Below are 14,189 nucleotides of genomic sequence, written 5' to 3'. Positions count from 1 at the left end.
TTTCACAGAGAAGCAGTGTCTAATGTCTTTTTAAATATGACGTGCTTCGTTCGCTTTGGCAACAAAGTCATGATCTAATTCCAATAAAACATGGGTTGCATGTGATTGACGTCAGCATAAGCTGTTTCGCACAACGCCTGTAATCTAAATGGACATTTGTTTTCGTGTTGCTAGCTAAGAAATTAAATAAAACTTTTTTTAGCACACTAAAACAATGTTGTGAAATCATTTATTATCAGGGTCAACAACTTATTCATAATGGAGGAAGGAGAAGTGTTTTGCAACTCTGAGGAAAATTCAAAATGGAAAGTCCCTAATCAAATGGCAAAATCAAATGATGAAACAGATCAAACGAATGAACAACAACTGTCATTCTTCTGACGTGGTACAGGCATTTTCTAATGTAGAAAAACGTAGAATTGAATCTGGTTTTAAAAGCGCTAAACCTCTCACTTGTACAAAAATGATGCGTGAACAAAACGGGCATAAAAGGGGAACAACAACAACACGAATCCCATCAAAAACTGTAGCACCTGTCGTGTTGCTCATGTTATTAAAAAGCCGAGTAAAAAGTTGAAGAGCATAGAGGACCCAAAATTCCAAAATGTTGTGCCAAATACGGCTATGTTAATCTAGGTAAAGTCAGTTTGTAAAAATGAACGGTTACGAAATGGAGTAGACAATAAATTTGAAGACAAAAGTCAATTGACACTACAATTAAACGCAAAATATTAAAAGAAAAGAAACAATTTTGGGAAAGACGAGTTAATGAGATGTAACGATCAAAATACTAAATCTTATATCGGAGATGGCGACTGTAATACGGTGACAAACCGTTCTCAAAACACCATTATTTTTATTGATAGCATGTGTATACAATGGAAAATGCTATAATGCTGGAGACAAAGTTACAGAAGAATGCTACACAAAACAGTGTTTCTACGATACAGAGAAGAGGGCTACTTACATGAATATTGTAGATGGAGGTATCTTAATATATAAAGTGTGTTGAACAGTTTATGATTATTATTTTCATTATTTTCCCAGTTTTATTGAATGACAAAGTTTGATAAACCATTATTACATAATATTATTTTGCAAACAAAATATATGACCAACGCTGTTAGTTATGGTTGCACATTTTGTATTTCCGATGTATCAGTCTGTGCTGATTATTAAAACTTGTTTTAAGTTTTGTTTCATATATAAACATCTTATTATGCATTAACTTAAAGAACACAAAATGAAAATGCCTATCATTAGATCAAATTTAATATGACGATTGCCAAGATTACGCCAACGATTCGCTCACCCCAATATAAGACAACAAAATGCTTTCAGTGTCTGTAATATTTTTTTCCTATTTTCGGTTATTACTAAGTGTGGATTAGCATGGCGGTTGATTCTTTTATAGTAGAGGTTTCCAGATTTGCTACCGTACCAACCGCAGTACGAAGTGGGAGCCGTCATTTAAGTTTTGAAAATTATTGATGTATACACTTTATATCAACAAATATTTTAGGAATCATATGCAGAACTGTTTTGAGAATTTTTAGCTGTAATTTGGGACTAATTTCATGTGGTTTCTTCTTGTATTAGTAGGAAACAATAGTGTGTGCACTCGATTATGCTTTCAAGCAACCGTTGCAAGTAACCGTCGGTACGAAAGGTTTATAGTTAAGAGTTATTTCCCCGTGAAACTACATAGATACAAAGAAGCTAAATTAGAAAACAAATTTAAAACTTTATAAATTTTGTTTGTAATAACTTTATGTATCATTATAAAATGTTGAAGTTTTGAATTATTTTGGTAACTTTTTAGAAAACATGATCAAATAAAATGTATTTGAACAAAATAAATTGACCTTAATAACAAAAGAAAAATGACAAAATTAATATAAAACTAAATTTACCATTCATAATGAAACGTTGAAACTACAACACTTGTCGAGGGATATAGTATAAAGATATAATGTCTAGGGAGACATACTTTTTTATTACAAATTACCACTCAATTGGTACCTTAAACCGAAGGTGTCAAAACGTTTGATTTCTGATTATTGTACTGATTATGTGTGTCATTATACTTATAACATTGCCTTGTGATAATTTTGTGTAATATGTAATATATCTGTTGTATATATATGTTGAAGAATTGAATAAAGATACAAAAAAAAATCAGACGTCCGGAATGAAGTTATTAAATACAAGGTCGTTTACATCTTGTGCATAGAGATATGGCTGATATCGAAGTTACTTGACATCCTTCCTTTTTGGACAATCATCTTTACCGTCGGGCTTAAAGTTTTTCTTTATAAAAAAAAAACCTCGTGAAATTAATATGCTCTATAAATTTTAGAAACATGCCCTTTTTTAAAACACAACTGTTCATATATATTTTTCGCAGTAAGCCGAGAGAGAAAACTCAGAAAAACTGGAGTTAAAACTATTTTAAGTAATATCGTATTCATGATACAAGTACATACAAACCTGAACAAATTACATAGAACCATTTACCACCCGATGAAAATTATCCTATGTCTGTGTTTAAGTGGTTGCGACTGATATTTCTATAAAAGCATGCGGGAGATTAGTTTAGATGATTCTATTAGAATTATATATATAATTAAAAACCAATTGTTCAAAGAACAATTGAAGGTCTTTCCACTAGTTAAGATCTATTTTGATATTGATTTAGGAAAAATCAGTTAATAATGTTAGTTCCTATGGATTTATGATGTATTTATATGAATTTAAAGTGAAGGTCAAAATCTAGAACGTCCTATTAACCTATGACCTTGACCTCAATTTCAAGGTCACAAACTAAGGACCTCAAATCAAGAGACTATGGGTCTTATTTACAGTTAGTTAATGAGTTATATCACCATACGCGTATTTTTTAATACAAGAGGGGAGAAAACTCCCTTTTACGTTCAACGTACCCTTACAATCAAAATTGACATGTAACAACATGTCGCAACAAACAATTTAGGTAGAATAATTTGTCGTTATCTTATACAGTTTCTGGAAATGAGAAAGAATAAGCCAAATTCAAAAATTAGAATATGACCTTGACCTTTGACCTTGACCTAATTTTCATTTTTTTGGACCAAGGACCTCAAATCAAAAGATCCTAGGTCTCTAGCACTTATGGTTTACAAGATAGAAATGCATATCACTTATATCAAATGCATAAGGGGAAATAACTCTCATATGGAGCGTTCATATAGCTTCGGTCAAAATAGGACAAATCATGCAAAGGATATAACGAGCAATTTTGTAAAATAAATTTGTCGTAATCTTGTACGGTTGCGAAGGAGTTGTGCTAACAAAGAAAACAGTGTTTGGGGAGATAACTCCTACAAAGAAAAGTATTCGGTTACACAGGGTAAATTTCTAAAGCGCATAAACTGTTCGATATCATATACCAAATATCTAAGCGACATGTTGCAAAACAAATATTTATCGCAAGAACAAAATTAGGTGGAAGAAAAAAAAAATAATCAGAAGAAAAACAATAGGTCTTTCCACAGAAAAGTGGAAAGACCTAATTAGTACTTATGATCACTCTTTTGGAATAACCTTTCCGGGTGAAATAATATTTTGATTCCTTTATGGATACGACGTTATTGCTGACAAAATAGTTTTTGAAACTATAATTTGAATTTTAATATTTTAAAAAAAATACAAAAATGTATAAATAAGAACATACGAAACTTTTCAACCATATATACAAAAAGCTGGACATATATTTTTCGATTGTATTATCACATTGATAAATCTAGGTTGCAAGTTTGATGGAAGATGCATTGGTGTTAACATGACATGGAACAGTGGATGTACAGAGTACACGTGTCGCTGGTATAAGAATGGTCTTAGACATGTCTTCAAGCAGGAAGTAAAACAACAAAGTAGGTTTTATTCATTAAATACATTTTTTGTCAAATTAACAATCTACGGATCGACTGATTGTTGTTAGTTTACAAGCAAGAAAAAGTAATCCATGTATATCCGGAACCTACGGGTTTTAACAAATAGTTCAATAGAAAAAAGTAAATAAACATAAATACCGATCTCCAAAGACAATTTCAAATAGAAAGTCATAAGCAAATGAAAAAAATCAAAAAGCTCAAAAACATCAAACGAATGGATAACAGCTGTCATGTTCCTGACTTGGTATATGAACAAAGCACATAAGCAGAAACGAAAGACAAGAATATTAAATATATCAAAACACAACACAACGACAGGATATACAAGTTCCTAGGTACGTCAAATGGATACTGTCAAACATTCAAGAGTTCTGCAATGCTCTACATCGGCAAAGAACGAAACATTAGGCATACAACATCCTAGGCAAAAGGTTACTTGCAAAAACCTGGTAGCTATTTCTATTATTACATGCGTGTTATAAGTGGGTTTTTTTAATTGTAAAAACATATTCCTAACTGTTAAGTACATTTTTGTTCTTATTGTTCTTTTTATTTGTTTCCTTATTAATTATTTAATAAATTTTATTACAGCGTCTCTGGTGGGTCTTTTGCGGACGAAACGCGCGTCTTGTGCAAATACAAAATTAGAATCTTGGTATCTATGATGAGATTATCGGTACTTATACATCTCACCATTGTGTAATTGTGTTAAGGTCATGCTTTGTTTTCTTGTTTTTGATGTTTGCTTCTGCGTTTTGTCTTTATGCCAATCTATTTTCTTTGTTATTATATTTAATTGTTTTATAGTGGTTAATAGCATACACAAATTGTTGACTGCTGTAGCTCTACTATGTCTTTCTTTTGTTCATTCATTGTTATACTCCATTTATTGTCATAATATTTTCTGGTCTGTGCGTCCGTCCGTCCGTCTGTCCTGCTTCGTGTTAACGTTTTTGGTCAAGGTAGCTTTTGATGAAGTTGAAGTCCAATCAACTTGAAACTTAGTACCCAAATTTCACGGTCCACTGTACACAGCAATTGATAGTGCGAGAGGGGCATACGATAAAGAATATAATAACTATTTAGAGTTTACTGAGAATGACATCTCGAACAACCTCTTGTTTTGGATTATCATTAAGTATACATTTAGTCTTAGAGGCATGATTTTTTTATTAGTTGTTAATGGCTTTGAACTAGCTGTCAGATAACTTCGAGTACTCTCAGATCTGTTCATTATGTCTTTTTGTGTCGGGATGTAGAAGTACCCGGCCACGTCCACTTTTATTTTTTGTCTATCTGATGAGTTGAGCCTTTTTCAACTGATTTTTATAGTTCGTTCTTATGTTGTACTGTTATACCACTGTCCCAGGTTAGGGGAAGGGTTGGGATCCCGCTAACATGTTTAACCCCGCCACATTATTTATGTATGTGCCTGTCCCAAGTCAGGAGCCTGTAATTCAGTGGTTGTCGTTTGTTTATGTGTTACATATTTGTTTTTCGTTAAATTTTTTACTTAAATAAGGCCGTTAGTTTTCTCGCTTGAATTGTTTTACATTGTCTTATCGCGTCCTTTTCTGACTATATGCGGTTTGGGCTTTGCTCATTGTTGAAGGCTGTACGGTGACTTATAATTGTTAATGTTTGTGTCACTTTGGTCTTTTGTGGATAGTTGTCTCATTGGCAATCATACCACATCTTCTTTTTTATAAGGCACACAAACTCAAACACAAAAGAAATTGCGAAATAAATCGGGAGAGAATTAATTCATACGCCATTATTAAATGACTCAAAATGATACAGTTTCATAAATGGTTTACTTAATATTCTACAATACAAAATCAAAAACACGACTTTTCATGTTGATATGTGATTCTTTCCTCTAGTGTATATTTGCTAAGACTTAAAGTGCTTATTAAATATGGTTATCCATGTTTCATTATTACTATACAAATACTGAATCTTGACAATCAAACGGAATTTAACTACCAAGACCATGACATGTTTTAACCAGTTACAATTTTATATTTAAGAATGTAGTTTTAAAAACGAGTGTGTTGAGGAAGGTGCTCGGAGAAAACATGGTTGTGTTGATTATGAGTGTAGTATTAAAACGACCGACAAAGCGCAGTACGCTTCAATGAACCCAGTTTCTCGCTTTTTTTAAGTGCTTTGTATACAAATATTCACACATTTTAAGACTTCAGTCGGTAATATGAAAGAGGGACGAAAGATACCAAAGGGACAGTCAAACTCATAAATCGAAAACAAACTGACAACGCCATGGCTAAAAATGAAAAAGACAAACAGAAAAACAATAGTACACATGACACAACATAGAAAACTAAAGAAAAAACAACACGAACCCCACCAAAAACTAGGGGTGATCTCGGGTGCTCCGGAAGGGTAAGCAGATCCTGCTCCACATGCGGCTACCGTCGTGTTGCTTATGTGATTACAAATCCGGTAAATAGTCTAATTCGGTAGGTCAAATTCATGAAAGGGAAGGGGATTGTAGTTACGACGTAAGGAACATATCCGATATCATTTGTGAAATGGTTATTCCATAACGGTCAACCAACTCGTGATGGCGTCCGTAAAATTTACGAAGGGATGATTTCAACTTCACCATTTGGAACTCTTGATTTAATAGCTTCCTTGTGAGCAGTAACCCTCTATCAAGAAAATCATGATAGGAAATGCAAGCACGAGGATATCGTATCAATTGAGAGATATATACCCCGTATGCAGGTGCTGCTGGAATGTTGCTACTTAGAAATGGAAAGTTCACAATTGGAAAGCTGAAATCATCTCTTTTGTCGTAAAGTTTTGTCTTCAACCGACCCTCATTGTCAATTTCTAGATGTAAGTCAAGATATGAAGCTGACTTAACTGTATCTGTAGTATCCTTTATCTCCAATTCGATGGGATAGATGCGTTCCACATAGTCACCAAATTTTGAATTGTTTAGTGAAAGAACGTCATCTATATTTTAGCCAAAAAGATATTAAAATGCATTATTTTTCGATTTTAGTTATAGTTCAACGAGCCAAAAATGTATGCTAAATTTTACCAAAATCACTGTCAAAATAATTTTCTGTTACTTGACCGTTTGCAAATAGCAAAATCAAAAGATCAAACACATCAAAGCAATGGATAAAAACTGTCATATTTAAAATACTACACAGAAAGAAGAAAAAAAACTGCAGGTAATTCGGAACGGTTAGCCCACCATTATATGATTAATTCTATGTTACACTTTTTTCTAGCCTGTAAAGATAAAAGTGGTAACTGCCTTGCCGCCAATGAAGAAATAGAAGAGGATTGTTCACTCTATAGATGTGAAAGCCAGGCAAACAGCAAATTCCCACAGCTGGAAAGAGTTGGTGGAGGTTGTAACATTAAAAGTTTTGAATACCTATATTTAATATATTTCAAAAGAATATTATTGTTTACAATTGTTTTGAATATATGAAACATTGTTATAGAAGTCTAAAGATGACAAGATATCCCAATTTTTTGTGCAAATTGATTATACTCTTTTCTCATAAACGTCTTTAAAGAACTGCCATATATCAGTAGTATATTCAAGGACTTCAGAACTATAGAACAAAATTCCTGTTATGAAAAGAAGATCTGAAAATCAAACAACACTTCATCCTTTCCTGGGAATCAACTCTTTCTCCCACAGTTAAGTAGGAAGAAAGGAATACCCCGAAAATTCTTTTATTTCAAACAATTGCTTCTTTTGTACGTTCTTATTATCTTCCTCCTTAATCGATTACGGAATTACGCTATCTCTCCCAGAGATCAGGCAACCACCTACTGAAAGGCTGATGAACGAGACGGCAAAAATGCCTTAAATTCCAGGACCGTATTGGTTTTCAGCAAAGGTCTTTTGAAAAATAGTTTTTTTCTGGAAAATGTTCAACAAAACTGATGCATATACTTTTATACAAATAAATCGATCAAATTTACAGACAAAAATCAGTTAAAAAAATAAAGAGATTGGGGAAACCAAGCAATTCGAAACAATTTTCTTCATTTCTAATGCGTAAAGTGCGATCAAAAGCCGCTAGAATAAATAATTTTCGATCGTTCCTTTTATACAAATAAGTTGTCATTTTCTTTCACTTTTTCTAAAAGACTCTCGTTTACAATTTGGAAAGTAGAGTTGAATAAAAACGCTTCGTTTTAAGCTTACCTAAAAAGAGTTAAGGTCATTGACAGATATGATAAAACTGTCCTGAAAGAATAGATTCAGTAATATATTTCTTTTCTTATACAGGATGTAAAGTCAATGGTGTATGTAAAGATGAGAACTCAGTCTGGACTGATGAAAGTTCTTGCGTTGATTATAAATGTGAACGAGAGAAGAGAAGTGGTAACACAATATACATGGTGCAAAGACCTGTGAAAGTTGGTCAGTATAGCCATGTGATTGACACAAGTTTCGAAGCCAATTGTTTGAACTATCATTAATATCAAAATTTGCTTTGAAATACAAGTCATATGACACAATATAAATAATGAGGTTATATAAACATAACAGTACTATTTTTTTTGTCTATTTAAATTTGTGCAAATACAAAGCTATTGAAAATAAATCTGGATCCAGGTTTGATGGTTGTTTTTTTTTATTTCGTCAGCCTTGAAATTTAACTATTGAAACGCTATTGATACAATTGAATTGCTATTCAAGTTTTTGTTATTCGATTCTAATGTAAAATACTAACTTAAGCTGTAATACACACTGACTTTTTAGAATATATTTCTTTTATGTTTTAACAAGGTTGCCGCCATGATGGCATATGTCGTTACAATGGTGAGAAGTGGCCATTAGCCAGCAGACCATGTTTTCAAGTAGAATGTACTGTAACCAAAACGCCCGGCAGCTCATATGGTTTTAAACGATTACTGAGCACATCACCAAGTGGCAAGTGATCAATAATCATTGGTGTATATGTCAATGAATGTAGTGTATTTTACCTTTTTTTTTTGTAGATCTACAAGTTTCAATATCTGTAAAAGAAGTTTTTCAAAATATGAGTTTTTATTTACTTAATATTTTGATACACATATTCACTCCATAAAGGATACTCAACAAACTGTACAGGCAAAAAACCTAATGATTCAAGACAATGCATATTTTCTAGACCTGTATGCTTGAAAATTCCGCGAAACATTAAATTGATGTAAAAATGACACCTTAACAAAACGTGATTGCTAACCAATTGTAATCATAAAATAAATAAATAAATTGTTAAATCGACATAGTATACCTACACATGGTCTACATAAATCATACTACGAATTATATCATATATTTATATATTACCTCTGATACGTAAGTCGTACACATTGCATTATCAAGCAAATGATGTCTTGCTTACCGTTTTAATTCACAATTTTGAATTGTCTACAAACTAATATCTTAAGGTTTATGACATTTTCTGTAGGCATGTGAATTAACGAAATTTTCAAATGGCAATAGTATTAAATGACCAAATATAATGAGCGATTTTGTACATATACCAATTTGGTGCAATAAAATCGAGATTTTTGTAGAAAATCCACATTCTTTACAGACATTGTCGTTATTATATTTCAAACAACGATTACCCACTTGTTGGACCATGATGTGCTAGCGTTTATTTTTTACGAAAAATCCTAAGTAGACCTTTACATTTCCAAAGATCTCATGCTGAGTCAATAATACAAGCCATCATAGAATTGGTCCATATTTATATTTGTTTTAACCAACATTCTTTAATTCACAAACTTTTTACAGGAAACCATTGCTAGCCCTTTATGCAATGATCCTATATATATCAAGAACCCAATCTAAAATATAAGAATAAAAGAGGAAAGGCTGTGAATTTCCTATAAAATTTCCATATTTTTAAACTTGATTCAACAAACCGGTATATAATCCTCAATAATAACCATAAACAGACACATATAATGTTTTCTACACACTGTTTTAATAATACAAGTTTGGGAAAACTAAATAAAAGTTTAATGGTAAAACAAAATTAAAATTTGTCTTGAAAACTTAGATGTAATGCAAAAGGTACTGGCTATGATTGAAACAATTATCAAAATAAAATATATTCAGTATCAATCTTTTTTTCTCAGGATGTGTCGTAAAAGGAATATGTCGTGAATATGGATACACAAACTATGTTGGATGTATTCAATATAAATGTCAGTGGGATGAATTGAGACGAATGGCAACATACAGATATGCCAAAGGAGGTATAAACTGTTTTTTTTATTATTTTATATTTCTAATTCACTTTTATTTAACCTATATGAAATGAATCAGTCTTAAATAAGTTGACAACGCTACTGCAATTTAATTTTTAATAATATTGAAAACAGTGTACTGTACACAACATAAAACCCCTGAAGAATGAGACACAAACCCCGCAATAACTAAGGATACGCTCAGGTGCTTCAGAAGGGTGAGCAGATCTCACCTCACATGTTGTATCTGTCGTGTTGCGATCTTGTCGGTACAAACCTGTTGATAAGTCTAAATTTGTAGGTCACATTCGGTGGGGGGGGGGGGGGGGGGGGGATACAGGCACTTTTTGACAATCAATATTAATATTTTGTTATATATAAAATGACGTATAGAATAAAACAAATTTTATCATTATGATTTCTTATCTTTCTATTCATCAGTATGCCCTTTTAGTAATATGATATAATTCTGTATGTATTCCAGCTGTTCTTGTATAAATACTCTGTTTTTATAAGTTATTACAACAGTAAACTATGAGAGATTTTCATTCTCAATTTTAAGAGTTTATCTTGTTAATATTAAGAACATGTTCATTTATTTAAATCTATGAGCAGTTTACTTATGTCTCATATTCATTTATAACAATTCTCCTTTTTTAAATGTAAATATTAAAGCTGTAGCAATCCATCAACAGAAAGTATTTTCTTATATTTAGATAAAGGCAACAGTAGTATACCGCTGTTAGAAATTCATAAATCGATTAAGAAAAAAACAAATCCGGGTTAAAAACTAAAACTAAGGGAAACACATTAAATATAAGAAGAGAACTAGTACACAACAGAAACATAACATTAAAATGTAACACACACAGAAACAAACTATAATATAGCACTGGTCAATTTCCTAACTTGGTACAGGACATTTTAAGAACAAAATGTAGAAGAGTTGTTTATATTTCCTGGTTATAATCATAGTAAAAAATTGACTAGACGTTAAACCTGCATTAAAATCGCAAAATTTATTTTAAGATGTAATTCCTGATAATGATATTGCAAAATAAATGTTTGACAAAAGTTAAATATATTCTTTATTAAAGGTTGTAAAGAATACACAACTTCAAACTGCCATGACGTTGGTGCAGAATGGACTGAAACTTATGGAAAAGCAACATGTTTAAAGATGAAATGTAAAAAATCAGGCAACTCATTCACGTATGATGTGGGCTATTGTAAGTATTACTATCATACAACAAAAGGAATGAATGAGAATCCTGGTCAGTATAACAGACCATACATCAGCCACAAGAACGTGACAAACAACAATGAGTATTACATGGCATACATAATCTGACTTGGAACAGATACAACAGAAATTGAGGTTACACATATTATGTATGCATACAAACTTCATATTTGGCCATCTGTCATCAAACTCAAATACCCAATCCAATAGCTGCACAGTGGAGGTACCAAAGGGGGTAATATACACAACTTGAACAAGGAAATAAAGTATGGCATATTTTTGGGATAAATATGGGTAAAAATGTGCTTTTGTCTTAAATAACTTAGGCATTTAAAATTGTTTGAAGATTCTGATAATTCAGACATGGAGAAATCATTCCTTCAGTAGAAATTAAGACGATTTAGTATGATTGCCCATGTGTCAACTCTTCATACGAGATCAAATGAAACAGAATTCAACAGCTAACAGATTTCATCCACAAATACAAAATCATTTGCGAAGTGTCAGTATGATTTGAAAGACGGTATACCATCTTTTAAGTCAGTAGCCATTGCGGTTAAAAGATGTGATAAATCTCCGAAATCTCAATCTGTTTTTAGTGTTTTAGATTAATTAACATCCCAATAATAATAGTAAAACATTCCATAGTTTGTGGTATCTGTAACTCTGTAAATGCAACTAGCATGTTTGTTGTTTCAAGTTTATTTTCTTTACATGCATAAGACAACATTCAGTACAGATTGTAAATCACACAATATGATTCAGAGAACCTCTGAATAGCAATCACTTCTGAACTCGTCGTTTAATATTTTTTTTACAGTGTGCCAAGACGCTGATGGATATTGTGTAAACCCTGGACAAAAATTTGAAGCTTTAGGATATAATGGACAGAGGCGTAAAAATTGTTACTGTAAACAAACGGGATATCATGTTACAACCGTTTGTACAGCAAGTCATAATTATTAATATGATTATAAAACAATATTCATATGAGAGTTAAATAAAGGAGGGTAAAACAAATTTTGAGTCTTTGTTAATTCTATCTGACATTATATTCTATATAAATTGTCTATTTGTTTAACAAACATATCATAAAAAAACCCATCTAGCATGATCTCAACAAAACAATTTTCAACACATAGATATATTTACAATAATATGTGTGCAATGTCTAACCGAAGCAATGCTATTGTTGAGTTGCTCTCCGTTATCCACATTTGACATATTTAGCAATGTTTGCCAATTGGGACAGACAAAAGACCTCAAATAATTACCTGGAAAAAAAAATTCTGCAAGAACCTCATTTTACTCATTATGTAAAGTCATAATTTGAAGACGGAAAGTGTTTTAAATTGACGAAAAAATATTTGAAAAGTTAATTTGAACAATTTTAAGAGCTTTTCTAATGAAACTTTATACTTTCTTTCAAGTAGATAAGGCTTATCAAGCTGACCACATGCACATAGGTGTATTCAATCACATACGTGTAAATATAATTTACAGTGAGTGTACTGATTCAAATGAGTGTAATTATTAGTCCTGACTTTCATATTTTAGTTATTTGTACTACATATTTCCCGTTATTATTACTTGGCGATAATTACAAGTCAATATTTAGCTTTTAGATAACATTTTTGTTCGGAATTCCAATTGAAACTTACTAATGTAACTGTGGACAAATCATTTCGGACCTGTATATATCTTACAGTGAATTTGTATAATCAGTGATTATGTAGAATCCCTGAAATTTTCAGGGATTGTGTAGAATCACTGGCCAGTTAAGGGATCATATATAATCACTAAAACTTTCAGGGATTGTGTATAATCACCAAAAAAAACGTCAGGGATTAAACATTATAACTGAAATGAAGAAATAGTTTTTATTTATAAAGAAAATGAAAAAAAGTCAAATAATTTATCCTATAAAATCATATTAAAACAGCATTACACTGTATAAACATAAATTATTAAGCACAAAATATCAAAATGATAACCCTTTTTTTTAAATAGTAGACACACTTTTTTAAAATGTTAAACACAATATATTAAAATAGTATGCCTCACATCGGGTTTTACCATAATGTCCACATTTTAGAAATCATTTTCCTTCACATATTGAATCAGATTTTATGACCGGCCTAAGAAAAATAAAGTGTTCAGTAAAAACATCTGTAGGTACCCCCCAAAAAAGGGAATTAACAACCTCGAACTGGTTCAAGCAAGATACCATGTTTTTTTGGCCAGGCGATATCCTTTTAAGACATTTGGTGAACAGTTACCATTATTTTTTTAAGATTCCTTTTCCATTTTTACCCTGTGGAATTGCTATGAGAATATTACACCAAATGCCAGCTTCCTCTAAAATTTTGTTCTAATTGCCAATCCTTAGTTTTTCTATACATTTAGATGCGTAAGTTCTCTCTGTTTGAAGTTCTTGTTTATTTGAAAAAAAAAAAAATAGATGTTCCAATTATTCTTCACCATTATTTTACATGTACCACAAATAACATGCTCTGTGGATTTACCAGTAGAACATGAATATCCATTTGAAGCTGGAGTTAATAAACAGACAATACATGTAAAGGTATCGCTATAAAGGGAATCTTGATATTATTAATTTTGAAGTCTTCATTTTTATCGTGAAGCCCTGTGTTGGTTATATCTTTAAGGTCATCATCTGTGTTAGAAAACAAAATTAGTTCATCTGGCAAGGATTATGTAAGTAAACATTATAATTTGTCTATATTTTTTTTAATGTTTTTTGTATC

The 14,189-nt window shown here is 31.7% G+C and overlaps 1 protein-coding gene across 1 annotated transcript in view; it reads left to right on the top strand.

The window, feature by feature from the left end:
* Positions 1 to 12,441, top strand: part of LOC134722040 (uncharacterized) — a 112,753-nt gene extending 100,312 nt beyond the window's left edge. The window contains exons 22-24 of the mRNA XM_063585458.1: positions 10,068 to 10,187; positions 11,276 to 11,407; positions 12,242 to 12,441. Of these exons, the coding sequence (XP_063441528.1) occupies positions 10,068 to 10,187; positions 11,276 to 11,407; positions 12,242 to 12,387 (398 nt within the window). The 3' untranslated portion in view covers positions 12,388 to 12,441. The remainder of the gene's footprint in view (positions 1 to 10,067; positions 10,188 to 11,275; positions 11,408 to 12,241) is intronic.
* Positions 12,442 to 14,189: the final 1,748 nt, after the last annotated feature.

This window comes from Mytilus trossulus, chromosome 6 (assembly GCF_036588685.1).
Source record: "Mytilus trossulus isolate FHL-02 chromosome 6, PNRI_Mtr1.1.1.hap1, whole genome shotgun sequence".
NCBI lineage: Eukaryota > Metazoa > Mollusca > Bivalvia > Mytilida > Mytilidae > Mytilus > Mytilus trossulus.
This window is presented reverse-complemented; position numbering and strand designations above follow the sequence as displayed.